At 48.4% G+C, this 17,983-nt stretch overlaps 1 protein-coding gene across 1 annotated transcript in view; it reads left to right on the top strand.

Annotated features, from left to right (window-relative positions):
* GABRR1 (gamma-aminobutyric acid type A receptor subunit rho1) overlaps positions 1–12,811 on the top strand; it is a 44,202-nt gene extending 31,391 nt beyond the window's left edge. Inside the window, exons 5-10 of the mRNA XM_054162577.1 lie at positions 266–489; positions 5,721–5,803; positions 6,917–7,057; positions 7,494–7,646; positions 9,967–10,163; positions 12,524–12,811. Coding sequence (XP_054018552.1) covers positions 266–489; positions 5,721–5,803; positions 6,917–7,057; positions 7,494–7,646; positions 9,967–10,163; positions 12,524–12,811 — 1,086 coding nt within the window. The remainder of the gene's footprint in view (positions 1–265; positions 490–5,720; positions 5,804–6,916; positions 7,058–7,493; positions 7,647–9,966; positions 10,164–12,523) is intronic.
* Positions 12,812–17,983: the final 5,172 nt, after the last annotated feature.

The following is a 17,983-nucleotide window of genomic DNA, read 5'->3' as shown; positions in this document are numbered from 1 at the left end:
GGTCCCTGGAGGGTCTCTCGGTTGTCAAAATGCAACATTTGCATTTCAGAGGTGGATTCAGCACCTGGAGGGCCTCTTATTTCTCCACCCAGTAAGTCAATCTGATCCGAGGAATAAACAAGCTTTAGCTGGTCATGCTCCCTTCGGCTCAGGGAGTGGAAGTGGCTTCAGGAATGGTGCTTTACAGCTCATGGCTTGGCCCAGAGAGGAGCAACCACTGCTATGTCAGTGAGGGGGAAGTTGTGACACAAGTTTGTTTCTTCAGGATTTCACCATGACGCTTTATCTGAGGCACTACTGGAAAGATGAGAGGCTGTCCTTCCCCAGCACCAACAACCAAAGCATGACCTTTGATGGCAGGCTGGTGAAGAAGATCTGGGTCCCAGACATGTTCTTTGTCCATTCCAAGCGTTCCTTCATCCATGACACTACCACAGACAACGTCATGCTGCGGGTCCAGCCAGATGGGAAGGTACTTTATAGCCTCAGGTAAATCTGCATTCAATCAGTGAGACCCTACTAGTGGTGGGGAAGGAAAAGTGATATTGTTACTATTATTATGTATTATATATTATTATTATTGTTGTTGCTATTATTATGTTTCTGCATGACTTCATACTGGAAAAAACAAGCCCAAAACATACCAAAGAATGACTGTGCAGACTAAGCATTGGCACATGAGTCCCTGTGTAAGTTCACTAAGTGCCTGTTGCAGGAAGACAATTTCTATGCCAGCTCTGCTGGCTCCACCAGCATCCCTTCACCTTGTGTGTGTGGTTAGGCCCTGCCGGAACCAGCAGGCTGTGATCCCTACTGGGCACTGCTGAAGATGCAAGACACAATGCAAGGAAGAGGACAATGTCTGGTAATAAACAGAAATCCAGAGCAGCTACAGTTGTCCTCTTCACTATACAACAAAGTCTCTGGGCCTAGCAAAATGTGCAATTTCTATTCTTATAGGTAATTGGAAAGAGGTATAAATGATACCAAGAGCAACTTTAGCTTTATGATAAGTAACAAAACAGGTGGAACATCCTTCAGCATAGGAAGTAACAAGCTTCAGAGCAAGGGTAAGCAGCTCCTGGTGACTCACATGTATGGCTACAGCAACCCAAACACCCAAAGAGTGGCTGTCAATGGGTCCATGTCCCAGTGGAGGCCAGTGACAAGCAGAGTCCCTCAGGGATCAGTCCTGGGACCAGGCTTGTTCAACATCTTTGTGGGTGCCAGGGACCCACATTGGCATTGAGTGCACCCTCAGCAAGTTTGCTGATGACACCAAGCTGTGTGGTGCAGCAGACAGGCTGGAGGGAAGGGATGCCATCCAGAGGGACCTGGACAGGCTGGAGAGGTGGGCACAAGCCAACCTCATGAGGTTCAATGAGACCAAGTGCAGGGTCTTGCATCTGGGTCAAGGCAATCTCAGGCACAAATACAGGCTGGGCAGTGACTGGCTGGAAAGCAGCCCTGAGGAGAGAGACTTGGGGGTGCTGGTGGATGAGAAGCTCAACAGGAGCTCTCAGTGTGCACTTGCAGCCCAGAAAGCCAACCAGATCCTGGGCTGCATCAAGAGAAGTGTGGCCAGCAGGGCAAGGGAGGTGATGCTCCCTCTCTACTCAGCTCTGCTGAGACCCCACCTGGAGTACTGCATCCAGTTCTGGAGCCCCTGTTCCAAGAGGGATATGAACATGCTGGAACGGCCACAAGAAGGGCCACGAGGATGATCAGAGGGCTGGAGCACCTCTGCTATGAAGACAGACTGAAGGAGTTGGGGCTGTTCAGTCTGGAGAAGAGAAGGCTCCAAGGTGACCTAATTGTGGCCTTCCAGTATCTGAAGGGGGCCTACAAGAAGGCTGGGGAGGGACTTCTCAGGCTTTAAGGTAGTGATAGGACTAGGGGGAATGAAATGAAGCTGGAGGTGGGGAGATTCAGGCTGGATGTGAGGAGGAAGTTCTTCCCCATGAGAGTGGTGAAGCCCTGGAATGGGTTGTCCAGGGAGGTGGTTGGGGCCCCGTCCCTGGAGGTGTTTAAGACCAGGCTGGATGAGGCTCTGGCCAGCCTGATCTAGTGTGGGGTGTCCCTGCCCATGGCAGGGGGGTTGAACTAAATGATCCTTGTGGTCCCTTCCAACCCTGACTGATACTATCATACTATGACTTCAGCTCTTCCTGCTTTTTGCTCAAATTCCATGGGAAACACATGAAAGCTCTTTGAAGGCCATGTTTTGGGTAAACATTGCTTTTTCTCCTGCAGTTTGATCAGTGATCCCAGCTCTGGCTTTCTTCCTTACTTTCCAGCTGGTCAATCAGCTTTGAGAGGAACATTGCTGACCTAAGTTTGAACATTATTAAACCATACTTGGAGATGCTTAGTGAGGAGCATCTGGCAATGTCCAAAAGAAACTAAAACCAGTGCTTCTATTTTAATTGGCTGCAGCTCCATCCCGTTAGAAAACAGGCATTGCCAAATCACCCACAAAAACCTACTGGAGAGGAAATTACTCTACAATATTCTGATGCAAGAATGTTGACATAACCTCCACAGCTACGAGATAGCAAAATCCACAATAAATATACCAAGCATCAGATGATGTATCTTGTATTCTGAAGGACAAAACAGAAGGAAAAGCTGACTGATAGGAGGTCAGGCAAGAGGCCTAGATTTAACTACTGATAGGTTGGAGAACACATTGCCTGAGCAGGCTGTGGATGTCTTTAAAGACATGATACTCAGTGAATTTAGGAGTAGCAGAGATAGATATGAGTCTGCCACAAGGGAAGGAGGTCACTGTGTCCAGTTCTGGAGCTCCTATTACAAGAGGGATATGGAGGTGCTGGAAGGTGTCCAGAGAAGGGCCACGAGGATGATCAGAGGGCTGGAGCTCCTCTCCTGTGAGGACAGGCTGAAGGAGCTGGGGCTGTTCAGTCTGGAGAAGAGAAGGCTCCAAGGTGACCTAATTGTGGCCTTCCAGTATCTGAAGGGGGCCTCCAAGAAGGCTGGGGAGGGACTTGTCAGGGTATCAGGTAGTGATAGGACTAGGGGGAATGGAATGAAGCTGGAGGTGGGGAGATTCAGGCTGGACCTGAGGAGGAAGTTCTTCCCCATGAGAGTGGTGAAGCCCTGGAATGGGTTGTCCAGGGAGGTGGTTGAGGCCCTGTCCCTGGAGGTGTTTAAGCCCAGGCTGGATGAGGCTCTGGCCAGCCTGATCCAGTGTGAGGTGTCCCTGCCCATGGCAGGGGGTTGGAACTAGATGATCCTTGTGGTCCCTTCTAACCCTGACTGATACTCTGATACTGTGATACCTCAGCCTGCTGAGGTCCTTTATGATTTTATGGAAGGAGGGCAAGCAAAGGAATTCTTGACTCACTGTGTGGTATCAATTTGACAAAATGTTTCTTATTTTCTGATATTTTAATCTTATGGTTCCTTGGAATTCACAGCCTGAGTAGTGTCTGCTCTCTTGTTCTCAAAGGCTTTTTCTTCAGTCAGCATATTTGGCAAGGTTCAGGTGTCCCTTAGCCCTTAGGCCTCTGTAAAGTTTGCTCAGGTCCTCAGTGTGACAAACAAAAAGGACAATAAAATAATCCAATGTTCAGCTGCAGCATGGACACACTCTTCCACATGGCTGCAGGACACCAATCATCTGCATTGCAAGCATTTGGGGTCATCTAAACTGTATCTGTTCCATGTGGGAACAGAGGGATACCAAACTACACAGACCTGGCCACACATGGCCACGGGCTTGAACAGTTGTCTCATGTAAAATGGTGATGAACACTTTGAACAGCAATTTGACAAATCCCTTATTTTCTGCAGTGCTTTAGGAGTGCTGGTATGAACACTGGGCTCCCCTTAAGGGCAACTGAGCCACTCCTGCCTGCCTGCTTCTGCATGTAGCTCATATTTTCCCTTGTGTCTGGCTTTTTAAGATTCTTTGCCAGGCTCTGTCTTCTCTTTTCTTGGAGTCCACTGTAGACCTTGCTGGCAGCTAAACAACAAATCTAATCCAAGCACTTTCCCTCAAAGGCTAAATGCAGATAGGAGAGCAACCTTAGCAACCTTAGCAGAAGGACTACTAACATAAGGGACAGCATTGTGGTTAGATCATTATGTGACAAATGTCTGTGTATCATTAGCCCTCCTGTAATTCATTAATTCCTTCCTCATTATACTTTTATTTCCACTTGCTTCCCTAGAGCTCAGGCCCATTGTGTCAAGATTTATGGATGCTTCCAGTGCAAACACAAAATGATGCTATTAAAAGTGAGATGATCAGACTAGAGCAAGACCAGAGCTTTTGAGTGATGGGCAGAGCATTGTAGTGCTCCCTGCTGCATGCCAGTTCCAGCAGTAATTTGAGGCACTGCCTGTGCCCTCTGGTGGCTGATGGCCATGTCTCTTCACCAGCTTCTCACTGAGTAGCAGGAAGTTCACGGCTTGCGGAGAAAAATACCTGCATCCCTCATGGCACTCGGATGGCTTTGATAAATGTGATTTTGTCATACAAAGCATCCACTGAAAGCACAGATCAGAGGATGGTAGGGGTTGGAAGGGACCTCTGAAGATCATTGAGTCCAAGCCGCCTGCCAGAGCAGGACCATAGAATCTAGCAGAGGTCGCACAGGAACACATCCAGATGGGTCTTGAAAGGCTCTAGAGAAGGAGACTCCACAACCTCTCTGGGGAGCCTGTTCCAGTGCTCTGTGACCCTCACAGTGAAGAAGTTCCTCCTCAGGTTGAGGTGGAACCTGCTGTGCTGTAGTTTATATCCATTACCCTGTGTCCTATCACAGGGTGCAAGTGAGCAGAGCCTGTCCCTTCCCTCTTGACACCCAGCCCTCAGATACTTAAACATTTATTAAATCCCCTCTCAGTCTTTTCTCCAGGCTAAAAAGCCCCAGGGCTCTGCAGAGAGACATTTGCTGGTGGTCAGAAAAGGAAGAATTTCCTTCTCTGCCCTTGCCATTTACTTCTCCAATATTTTTGCCACCAAGTAGCAATTTGTAACGTGCTAACTTTCTGGTCATCTTTTCTCACACTGGTTTGATGGCTTAACTGACATGGAATGGCTTTAGCTGAACGGAAGGTATTTATTTTCAGTGGACTGTAACGGGCCAGATAGTTAATAAACCCCAAATGTACTGCTTTGCCATTTTCCAGTTACACCAGAAGTGGTTAGGCCACACCTTGACTCCTGTGTCCAGTTCTGGGCCCCTCAGTTTAAGAAGGACATTGAGACACTTGAACGTGTCCAGAGAAGGGCAACAAGGCCTTGAGCACAAGCCCTATGAGGAGAGGCTGAGGGAGCTGGGGTTGTTTAGCCTGGAGAAGGGGAGGCTCAGGGGAGACCTCATTGCTCTCTACAACTACCTGAAGGGTGGTTGTAGCCAGGAGGGGGTTGGTCTCTTCTCTCAAGCAACCAGCACCAGAACAAGAGGACACAGTCTCAAGCTGTGCCAGGGGAAGTTTAGGCTGGAGGTGAGGAGAAAGTTCTTCACTGAGAGAGTTGTTAGCCATTGGAGGAGCCCAGGGAGGTGGTGGAGTCACCGTCCCTGGAGGTGTTCAAGAGGGGAATGGACGTGGCACTTGGTGCCATGGTTTAGTCATGAGGTCTGTGGTGACAGGTTGGCCTTGATGATCTTTGAGCTCTCTTCCAACCTTGGTGATTCTGTGGTTCTGTGAAGACAAGGTGTTGATGGAGCTGTTTTTGTTGTTCCCAGAGTTACAGTAACAGCAATGTGCAATATGGATTTTAGCCGCTTCCCCCTGGACACGCAGACTTGCTCCCTGGAGATTGAAAGCTGTAAGTAAAGCAGAGGGGTAGAGGAGCCAAAGGTGGCACTTCATGGGCACCCACACTGTGTTCATTTGTAACAATAACTATACTGATATTTAAGCATTCATGGGAGCTCTAATCAAAGTCAGCAAACTTCAGTGCTCAGAAAACCTCCCTGCCCGCAGTTTGTCACTGGAATCAGGTGGTGTTTGCAACAGCTAAGTGCTTCTACAAACCAGCTGTGAGTGCTGGCTTGCCTGTGTCCTGAAAGGCAGTCAGGCTGCCCTGCTGCCACCTCATCCACAGGGCACCTGGGCCACTTGCCTGTGGCTCAGCAGTCTCCAGGACACCTGCTTACCTAGATGCCTTCAAACACAGATAAATGGCCCTGTGCCCTTCATGGGCACCATGGTGAGGCAGTGACATTAATCACCTCTCTCTTACTGTTTCTTATACTTACAAGATAAACCCAGCTTATACTCCTTTGTCCCAAGCCCACATATGAATTGCCTAGATTCCATACAGCAACATTTTAAACTTCTATCTGTTTAGCAGGGTTTTTTCTTCTCCTTAAGCTTGCAATAAGAAATTATAATCTTACTTCTGTTTTAATATATTTATGCATGATTATTGGTTTTTCCCTCCTGTCTGGAAGAGCTGCTACTGAAGAATCTGAAAGGATTAACATTACTCTATTTTCACATGTATTAAAATACTCCAAGACCTGTACATGTGTGCAGCACAGCAGAAAGATTACTCAAGAGGTTTTTGTCCTCTTGCATGCCCACTCAGGTTATTTCCTCTAAGTCTCCTTTCCTTTGATTCTGATTTTAGGATGTTTCTAAGGGACACCCTGTCAAGTTCTGTTGTGGTTGGTAACCTGGCAAAGTTAGGATTAGAGAAACAGAAGGGTTTACAAAACACACCAGGCATTAGGCCTGACAGCCATGACAGTAAGTGAGTCCCCTTCTTGCCACAGTCACACCCACCCTTGGTGGTGCTCTCAGCTAGCTGCTGGCATTTGGCCTTTTTAACTTGGACCTCCTGGGTAGCCTGGAGGATATGTGGGCACACTCCAGGCTATGCATATGATAGCAGCTGGCTCAGTGCACCACACCAAAGTTTGCTCTGCTTCCCTAGATGCCTACACTGAAGATGACCTCATGCTCTACTGGAAGAACGGGAACGATTCCCTAAAAACAGACGAGAGGATATCGCTGTCCCAGTTCCTGATCCAGGAGTTTCACACCACCACAAAGCTTGCCTTTTACAGCAGCACAGGTGGGTGCTGCAGTGCCTGCCAGAGTGGGCTGGGGGAGGAATGGGCGCTTACTGTCCCTCTTGACCCTGACTACAGAGTGTTATCCATCAGGAGGTCTCCCTGTGGCCCATCAGACCTGCCTCTCTTCCACGCTGAGGCTGCTATCCTTGTCGCAGGCTTCTCTCTTGATGGTTGTGCAATCCAGGACAATCTCTCTTCAAGATCACACCATGCCTTCACATGAATTAAACTGACTGCACAGGTTATATTCTCTTTTCTGGCAGATATGGTCCTGAGAGATGCTTTGACTTGGGTAGCTGGTTCACTAAGGAGTCTTTTCTGCAAGGTGTGATGATCTGTGGTGAACACTTGTGTACTTTCTAACAGCAACATCACCTTTCTGAAAGCAGGTTGTTGCTGGTGTGACTTCTCTTTTTCCTCCTCTCTGTTGTACAGGGTGGTACAATCGCCTCTACATAAACTTCACTTTACGCCGACACATCTTCTTCTTCTTGCTCCAGACCTACTTCCCTGCCACCCTCATGGTCATGCTCTCCTGGGTGTCCTTCTGGATCGATCGCCGAGCGGTTCCCGCTAGAGTCCCGTTAGGTAAAAGCAATCTTGTGGTCAACAGAACTAAGAGACAGTTGCTGCAACCCCAGCTTAAGCCATCAAGACAAAATCCCCTGTGCTATGCAGCCAGACAGAAAGGGACCTGGGGGTATTGATTGACAGCTGGCTGGACACGAGCCAGCAGTGTGCCCAGGTGGCCAAGAAGGCCAATGGCATCCTGGCCTGCATTAGAAACAGTGTGGCCAGCAGGAGCAGGGAAGTCATTGTGCCCCTGTACTCGGCACGCGTTAGGCCACATCTTGAGTACTGTGTCCAGTTCTGGGCCCCTCAGTTTAGGAAAGCCTCAAGACACTTGAACATGTCCAGAGAAGGGCAACAAGGGTGGGGAGAGGCCTTGAGCACAAGCCCTATGAGGAGAGGCTGAGGGAGCTGGGATTGTTTAGCCTGGAGAAGAGGAGGCTCAGGAGAGACTTTATTGCCCTCTACAACTACGTGAAGGGAGGTTGCAGAGGCAGGGGTCAGTCTCTTCTCCCAGGCAACCACCACCAGAACAAGGGGACACAGTCTCACACTGCACCAGGGGAAGGTTAGGCTCAAGGTGAGGAGGAAGTTCTTCACAGAAAAAGTTGTTAGCCATTGGAATGTGCTGCCCAGGGAGGTGGTAGAGTCACCGTCCCTGGAGGTTTTCAAGAAGGGATTGGACATGGCACTTGGTGCCATGGTCTAGTCCTGAGGTGTTGGGTGACAGGTTGGACTTGATGATCTTTGAGGTCTTCTCCAACCTTATTGATTCTATGATTCTATGCACTGCCTCCACATTGCCTTGTGGCACAGGAATCAGATATGCCCCACATGTCTCCCTCATGCAGGGGACTGGCTATGGTACAAGGTCTCCATCTGCCCTGCAGTGCCAAGAGAATTGCCTTCCCTGCTTGCACAAGTGCTGGTTGCATATGATGCAAATCAGAGAACAAATGCTGCACTCTGCTTTTACTGCTGCTAGAAGAGACAGGGCACATACAGAGCCAAGGCCTCAGTGTCCTTCAGAGCCTTCAGTGAGCAAGGTGAAAATCAGTATTAGCAGCCCTGCCAGAAAGTCAGTTTATTGAGTTTCTAGGTAGAGGAGGGTGGGTAGAGGTAACAAAGCCAGCTGAGCTGCATTGTTCCTTTTGGTATGTGAGTTTGCAGTACTGTGTGAGGGATTCTGCTTCCCCTAAGTCAGAGGAGTCCCCATGGGAGCAGAACTATGACATGGACATAAATCTTCTAAAGCAGATGCATTGAGCTTAGCAAAGTGTCATTTGTGTTTTGGCAGACTTGGGGCCCAAGCTTGCTTCCACTTATTTCAGGCAACACACCTCAGGATTTTGTTTATTGTTAAAATCTCATTCCTCAGTGGAGAGGATCTATGGAGGCATAACAGATGGCAAGGGGACTGTTATCCATTGACCCTGAGACAGCATTAAAAGGAGCCATAAGGGTTTGAGCCATGACTTTTCAGAAGATGTAGACATTGCCTTTAGCAGTAATTTTTGGCACCTAGATACCCCAGTAAATTCAGTCCTTTGTGCTTGTATATGTATTTTTTGCTTTCAGAGGGGTTATTAATGTGACACCATTAGCCCCTGAAGTAAGAGGGCCGACAGAGAGCCTTCCTCAGAGTCAGGATAACATCAGACTACAGAGGCTCCTGCCCTTGCCGATATGCTCATTGTGCTCACCTGTGCTGTAATGTGGGGCAGCATTAACCTCTGGGGTCCCATTAACCTCTACTCTTGCTCCAGGGAAGGCACAGACCGGGCATGAGAACCAGCTGGTGACTTGTGTGACTTCCAATGAAGCAGAACATTCCAGGAGCAGACAGAAAACACAGGCTTGGGGAAAATAATAGAAGCAGTAGGAGCAGATGGACTTTGCTTGTGCCCATGCTGTGGAAGCTGACAGAATCATAGTCACAGAATCTCTTGAGTGGGAGGGGACCCATAAGGATCACTGAATCCCACTCAATGTACTTGTACCCCTCCAGGGACTGTCCTGGGACTGGAAATGGGGTGCAGCCAGCACAGGATGAAAGCCCTGGTGCCTGGACATGAGGAGGGAGGCTGGTGGTGTGGTGAGAAGCCAGGCTAGCAACACCCTGAGATCAGAACCAGAGGTATTTTCATGGGAAAGACAAGAAAACCCTAGCCAGAAAGTGGGGCTGCCTGGACCCTCCTCAGATAGTGCAGCCTATGGCCCAAAGGTGAAAAACAATACTGCAAGGCAAATACAGATGGCAGGAGATTGCAGCAACAGTTGTATTTGTGAGAGTCTGGTTTGAAAGTGTCTTACGGTCTCTCTGCTGCTATGTCCCCAGGGATAACCACTGTGCTGACCATGTCTACCATCATCACTGGGGTGAATGCCTCCATGCCTCGTGTTTCCTACATCAAAGCAGTGGACATTTACCTGTGGGTCAGTTTTGTGTTTGTCTTCCTCTCCGTACTGGAATACGCAGCAGTGAATTACCTGACTACGGTGCAGGAGCGGAAGGAGAGGAAACTGCGGGACAAGGTGAGGCTTTCTAGCTCCAATGCAGCTTTATTGCCCTCAGAAATAGAATGGGAAATGGCCCCAAATGGTCACAAATTTGCAGCTACAGTGTGCTGCTCTCAGCTGCCTGGGGAGAATGCAGAACCTGCAAGGAGATATGAGCAGTGAAGCCCTCTGGATTATATAGATTTGCTAAGCCACCCCCACCCAAGCTCACTGCTCTTTCTTCAGAGTCTGAGGATTCTTACTCCCTCTACATATAGTCCTCCACTGCCTGTACAAATGGGAAAAGGTTTAGGATTTTACCTTTAGATTTGTTTATTTTTTTGATACAGATGATCCAAACCTATGAATTGCACCAGACAGATACTGTGCTCTGGGTTTCTGATAACATGGCAGCTAACATCTTTATTGATGATCTGGATGAGGGCATTGAGTCCATCATCAGTAAATTTGCTGATGACACCAAGCTGGGGGCAGGAATTGATCTGCTGGAGGGTAGAGAGGCTCTGCAGAGGGACCTCGACAGGCTGGACAGATGGGCAGAGTCCAAGGGCATGAGACTGAACACATCCAAGTGCCGGGTTCTGCACATTGGCCACAGCAACCCCATGCAGAGCTACAGGCTGGGGTCAGAGTGGCTGGAGAGCAGCCAGGCAGAGAGGGACCTGGGGGTGCTGGTCAATGGTAGGCTGAACATGAGCCTGCAGTGTGCCCAGGCAGCCAAGAGGGCCAGTGGCATCCTGGCCTGCATCAGGAACAGTGTGGCCAGCAGGAGCAGGGAGGTCATTCTGCCCCTGTACACTGCACTGGTTAGGCCGCACCTTGAGTACTGTGTCCAGTTCTGGGCCCCTCAGTTTAGGAAGGAGGTTGACTTGCTGGAACGAGTCCAGAGAAGAGCAACAAAGTTGGTGAGGGGTTTGGAACACAAGCCCTGTGAGGAGAGGCTGAGGGAGCTGGGGTAGCTTAGCCTGGAGAAGAGGAGACTCAGGGGTGACCTTATTACTCTCTACAACTACCTGAAGGGAGGTTGTAGACAGACGGATGTTGGTCTCTTCTCCCAGGCAGCCAGTACCAGAACAAGAGGACACAGTCTCAGGCTGCACCAGGGGAGGGTCAGGCTGGATGTTAGGAAAAAGTTCTAGACAGAAAGAGTGATTGCCCATTGGAATGGGCTGCCTGAGGAGGTGGTGGAGTCACCATCACTGGAGGTTTTCAGGAGAAGACTTGATGGGGTGCTTGGTGCCGTGGGTTAGCTGTTTGGGTGGTGTTGGATTGGTTGATGGGTTGGACGCGATGATCTTGAAGGTCTCTTCCGACCTGGTTTATTCTATGTATTCTATATCCCTCCCCTTTCTCCAGGCAGAGTCTAAACTTACACAGTGGTCCAATTTTTCCCCTTCTGCCTTTACTACATTAAATTATAACCACCTAAAATATCAGCCTAAGCTCTTCTCTTTATATGGGGCAAGCCTCATATATTCTTCCTTGTGGTTTCCTTCTGCTCTCTTCTCTGATTTTCTTAGCTTTTATTTACACCCTGACAGCTGTGCTTAAGCCAAATGGACTTTTCCAGACACTCTGCTCTCTCCCTGACTGCACTGTGTCTTGTAGACATGAAAACAGAGAAGGAAAAAGCTACTGCCCAGCTTCATCGTTGTGTTCTCCTTTTCATGTCTCAGCAGCTTGAATTCACAGAATCATAGAATGCTAGGGGTTGGAAGGGACCTCCAGAGATTACTAAGTCCAACACCCCTGCAAAGCAGGACCCATCAGGGCAGGTCATACATGAAGATGTCCAGGTGGATTTTGAAGATCTCTAGAGAAGGGGACTCCACAACCTCTCTGGGCAGCCTGTTCCAGTGCTCCATCACCCTCACAGTAAAAAAAGTTTTTTCTCATGCTGAGATGCAGTTTTCTGTGATTGAGTTTACATCCATTGACCCTTGTCACTATCACTGGCTACCACTGAAGAGACTGGCTCCATACTCCCGACAGTCACCCTTCAGATATTTGTAGACATGGAAAGGGATAGGATAGGGATGGGATAGGATAGGAATAGGAATAGAATAGGGATAGGAATAGGATAGAATAGAAATTAACCAGGTTAGAAAAGCCCTTTGAGATCACTGACTCCAACCTATCATCCAACACTACCTAATCAACTATGGCACCAAACGCCCCATCCAGTCTCTTCCTAAACACCTCCAGTGATGGTGACTCCATCCCCTCAGAGGTCCCCTCTCAGCCTCTCTTCTCCAGCCCCAGGTCTCTCAGTCTTTCCTCGTTAAGAGAGATGCTGCAGGCTTGTTCCCTCCTCTCCTTCTGGAAGGACAAAAGGGACGACCCAGCTCCAAACCACCCTGCGCTTGTGCCCACAGATCCCCTGCGCGTGCAGCCTGCCTCAGCCTCGGGCCATGATGATGGACGGCAGCTACAACGACGGCGACGTGAGCGAGCTGGGGCACTACATGTCCGAGAACGGAGACAAGCAGGACCGGATGATGGTGCAGCTGGCTCTGGGCTCCGAGAGGGGCGCGGGCAGGAGGAAAAACCAGCGCTACGTCAGCATGCGGATCGACACCCACGCCATCGACAAGTACTCCAGGATCATATTCCCTGGCGCATACATCCTGTTCAACTTGATATACTGGTCCATCTTCTCATAGCCATGTGTGACTGCTGGAGTCGCAGAGCATCGTGACGCTCCATGGAAGCACAGGCTCACAGGCTAACAGCAAGCAAACGGAGAATTGCTCTGACTGGAAGATTGAGGGGTTTGGGGTGGGGTGGTTTGGCTTTTTTTGGGGGGGGTGGGATTTAGTTGGGGGTTTTTTTATTAGATGCAACTCATCCATGCATAAATAATTGTGCAAGCTTCACATTTCAGCAGAAATAGAGGATATGCAATCTCAAATTTTATACTTATTTGAAGCTGTGCTACGTTCCTTCTTGTGCCTCACAGGCCACTGTAAACCATTTGAACAAGTGACTGTAATTGCCAGTTGCTTATATATATATATAAATGGTGCATCCTCCATATTGTGCCCCTGAATCCTAGTTCTTGGAGTGCATGCATGCATCTCACACCTCAGCAGACTTCACACAACACCAAAAAATGCAAGAATGTACAAATACTTGCATGTTTTCAGGATGAAGTCAGAAACAGTCATTGCCAACACAAAATAGCCAGTACCAAGAAACACTTTGGCAAGGTTATTGATGACTGCAGCTTGCTTTCGCTGCTTAATGCATGCTGTCATAGCAGTACTGCACTGACATCTCCACCTAGGAATGTTTCAGACTTGTGCTGTCTTGACCATATTTAAAACAAGGAAATACTTCCAAGATGTTTTGGCTATCTTCTTAAAACATGAGTTGCAATGTGCATGTACCAGCGAATTAGCAAATCCCAGACTTCCTGCAATGCTAACCAAATCCTCTGGGAAACACAGGAAGTCTCCTTGGGTCTGTGTAGTCGGGTCAGTGGGAGCTTTGCTCTGGAAGAAACAGGTTTCTCTACAAAATGATCCAGTGAAGACAATCAGGTGTCTATAAAAAGGAATAAAACTTCTCTAGAACAAGGCACTTCTTCTGCTGGTGGACGAGAAGCTCAACAGGAGCGCTCAGTGTGCACTTGCAGCCCAGGATCTGATTGGCTTTCCGGGCTGCATCAAGAGAAGTGTGGCCAGCAGGTCAAGGGAGGTGCTTCTCCCCCTCTACTCAGCTCTGGTGTGACCCCACCTGGAGTACTGCGTCCAGTCCTGGAGCCCCTATTACAAGAGGGATATGGATGTGCTGGAACGTGTCCAGAGAAGGGCCACGAGGATGAGCAGAGGGCTGGAGCACCTCTCCTATAAGGACAGACTGAAAGAGCTGGGGCTGTTCAGTCTGGAGAAGAGAAGGCTCTGAGGTGACCTAATTGTGGCCTTCCAGTATCTGAAGGGGGCCTACAAGAAGGCTGGGGAGGGACTTGTCAGGATCTCAGGTAGTGATAGGATTAGGGGGAATGGAATGAAGCTGGAGGTGGGGAGATTCAGGCTGGATGTGAGGAGGAAGTTCTTCCCCATGAGAGTGGTGAAGCCCTGGAATGGGTTGTCCAGGGAGGTGGTTGGGGCGCCATCCCTGGAGGCTGGACAAGGCATTGGCCAGCCTGATCTAGTGCGGGGTGTCCCTGCCCATGGCAGGGGGTTGGAACTAGATGATCCTGTAAAGTAGTTGTACTGTAAAGTAATTGTACTCCCAGGAAAAGCCTGCTTTGGCTGGGTTTTAGTAAAAGCATAATAGAAAGGTGCTGAACAAAGCAGAGTAAGGACTTCAGATCTGACTTACTAAAGATACCACACCAAAACCCTTGGAATGAAGTAAAAAGGAGCTTCCACCATGAGACAGCAGCTCCATTACAGACCCAGGTACAACTGACCCTTTCATGCTGCATCCATGGCCCTGACACCTTGCAGCCCACTGTGCCCTTGGAGAAAGCTCAGCACCCTCAGGGCAGGCAAGGACACTCGCTAGAGCCTGGGGGCACTCAGCATTGACTTAAGCCCCAACTTTCCATCATGGTTTCTGCACAGCAGTTGTTCAGCACAAATACTCCATATGGAAAAGGCAAAATCTGCCATCTAGCAGTAATAAAATAGATCAGTAAGAGAAGAATCAGTTGAACTGGAATCAGGGGCCTTTACAGTAACAGGAGCACAAAAGGTATCTCAGAAAGTGTGGTCATTCAGCTGGTGTGCTGCCATGTGTTAGACACCTACATCCACACAGCTAAGTGAGGGTTTGGGTTAACAGGACTTTAAACACATGCATGCTTTTGCACACAGTTATGGAGTTCACTAGTCCCTGTACAGCAGATGCTGTTGTCTGTTATAGCTGTAGCTGCTCTGAGAATCAAACCAAGTGAATCTTCTTGTGAGAGAGCCATTGCAGTTGTTTGAACACTGCTGGTTGTTGCTTTAATTTCCTATGTAAATATACATCATGTAAACACATTCAGCACTTCTTACAGCTGCTAAAATCATGACCTGCAAAACTACCTACACTCATCTCGCACTTAACAGCCTACACTCCACAGCCAAGGCAAGGAAATCACACAAAAGCTAAAGAGCATTAAAAGACTCAAACCCCCTCATGAGACAGTTCTACTACTCATTTCTATAGAGCTTTTCTTTTTTCACATACTATCTTAGCCTGCTTTTATAATTTCCTTCATATCATATTATTCTCCAGTAGATTTTTCTTTTCAAGAGCTTAAAAAACTCCCTCAACTTACTTTCTTAAGCCAGACAAAGGAAGGCAGAAAGGTCGCCCTGGCAAAAGCAGCTGAAAGGTTGGCCACCAGGTTCGGCCACTCTACCTTATTCTTTATTCCAACACCACATTGCCCTCCCCCTGTATGGCTCCAAGATTTCTTGGGCCCTACTTGCACAGGAATGTATTTAGCTTCAATGTTGTATCAACCCACTTATTTCCATGATTTAAGGACAGCACCAACAGGAGCGCCAGGTTTTAGAGTAAGCTCTCCAGCTTCATAAGAAGCTTAATGCTGTGTAGCTTGCTGCAGTACTGTACATCCCTTTATGGACTCATTAATCTCATACTAACATACATTTATCAGCATCTGACCAGTATATTAAGGGAGATTTTTGAAGACACAAAGGGGAGCTGGACTTTAGAATCCCCTGGCTTTCAGTGGGAGACTGCTTTCTAGCTTCCCCATGGGATCTTTCAAAGTTGCCCTTCCAACACATCTCCCTAAACAGATTGTCCCAACCTCCATGTTTGGATTTGCATTGTTGATTTATTGGTGTTTGATCTGGGGAACTCTAGTGCCTTTTCAGTCTTGTGTAAATGTGTACATAGATGTATTCTATTAAGTACAGGATATGTCCTACACAGCCAGTTTGCTACTAACAGCTGTGCTCATTAAACATTCACACACACTGGGTTTTGGCTTTTAAGCTTTCAGTGTATGGGGTTTGCATCAGGTTTATTAACAGCCTGCTCCTTTCCATTTCCACAAGAAATCAGAGTGATTTGGTTGGTTTTGTTTATTTCTAGAAACACTCAGAACCACAATAAAACTTCACATTTATACAGCGTTGTGTGTTTTCTACCTTGTAAAGAATGATTCCCAGGAGTTCATAGATGTATCTATGACCTTTTTGCCCAGCACCTGATCCAGTCAAAAACCAACTGTACTAAGCCCCTGTGCTGCTGGCAGGGATGGAGTGCCCTGGGACTTCACAGACAAGGAGAAATGAAAAGTGGCTGCCAAGACCACCAGTGCTGCGTGTTCCACAAAGGGACATGAGCAGCTCAGTGGCTGTACAGTATCACAGAATCACCAAGGTTGGAAGAGACCTCAAAGATCATCAAGTCCAACCTGTCACCACAGACCTCAGGACTAGACCATGGCACCAAGTGCCACGTCCAATCCCCTCTTGAACACCTCCAGGGATGGTGACTCCACCACCTCCCTGGGCAGCACATTCCAATGACGAATGACTCGCTCGGTGAAGAACTTTCTCCTCACCTCGAGTCTAAACCTCCCCTGGCACAGCTTGAGACTGTGTCCTCTTGTTCTGGTGCTGGTTGCCTGAGAGAAGAGACCAACCCCTTCCTGGCTACAACCACCTTTCAGGTAGTTGTAGAGAGCAATGAGGTCTCTCCTGAGCTTCCTCTTCTCCAGGCTAAGCAACCTCAGCTCCCTCAGCCTCTCCTCACAGGGCTGTGCTCAAGGCCTCTCCCCAGCCTTGTTGCCCTTCTCTGGACACGTTCAAGTGTCTCAATGTCATTCTTAAACTGAGGGGCCCAGAACTGGACACAGGAGTCAAGGTGTGGCCTAACCAATGCAGAGTACAGGGCACAATGACCTCCCTGCTCCTGCTGGCCACACTATTCCTAATGCAGGCCAGGATGCCATTGGCCTTCTTGGCCACCTGGGCACACTGATGGCTCATGTACAAACCACAATGGCTGTTCAGGCACTGAAACATACCTGTCAAAGGCAAGTTGCAGAGTGTAAAGCCTGTTCCAGTCTCTAAGAACCAGAAGTATATATACAAGCATGAAAAGCAAGGAAAATTGTGATTCCTGATGAATTTTAAGTACTTACCAAACAGTCGTTACAAAACAAGACTCCAGTAGTGCTATTCTATTGAACACATGGCATCTGTATGCTATTATCCTTCCACAGGATCTTGAGAGGCTAAGGAGAGATAAGCCATTGTTCTATTTGCCAGTTAGATTTGAGACTAAACAGCTGAAAAGAACCGTGTAACAGGTAGTTCAGACCAATCAAATTATATCAATGCATAAATGGCTCTTAGAATAGAATAGAATAGGAATAGAATAGACTAGACTAGAATAGAATAGAATAGATTAAACCAGGTTGGAAGAGACCTTCAAGATCATCGCGTCCAACCTAGCATCCAACACCACCCAATCAACTAAACCATGCAACCAAGCACCCTATCAAGTCTCCTCCTGAACACTTCCAGTGATGGTGACCCCACCAGCTCCTCAGGCAGCCCATTCCAATGGGCAATCACTCTCTCTGTGTAAAACTTCCTCCTAACCTCCAGCCTAAACCTCCCCCGGCACAGCCTGACACTGCGTCCTCTTGTTCTGGTACTGGTTGCCTGGGAGAAGAGACCAACCTCTGTCTGTCTACAACCCCCCTTCAGGTAGTTGTAGAGGTCACCCCTGAGTCTCCTCTTCTCCAGGCCAAGCAACCCCAGCTCCCTCAGTCTCTCCTCACACGGCTTGTGTTCCAAGCCCCTCACCAACTTTGTTGCCCTTCTCTGGTCATAAGACCAACAATGTGAACTTGA

The sequence above is a fragment of the Dryobates pubescens genome, chromosome 6, assembly GCF_014839835.1.
Source record: "Dryobates pubescens isolate bDryPub1 chromosome 6, bDryPub1.pri, whole genome shotgun sequence".
NCBI classification, from domain to species: Eukaryota; Metazoa; Chordata; class Aves; order Piciformes; family Picidae; genus Dryobates; species Dryobates pubescens.
The sequence above is the reverse complement of the archived record's forward strand: the minus strand, read 5'-3'. Positions and strand labels throughout refer to the sequence as shown.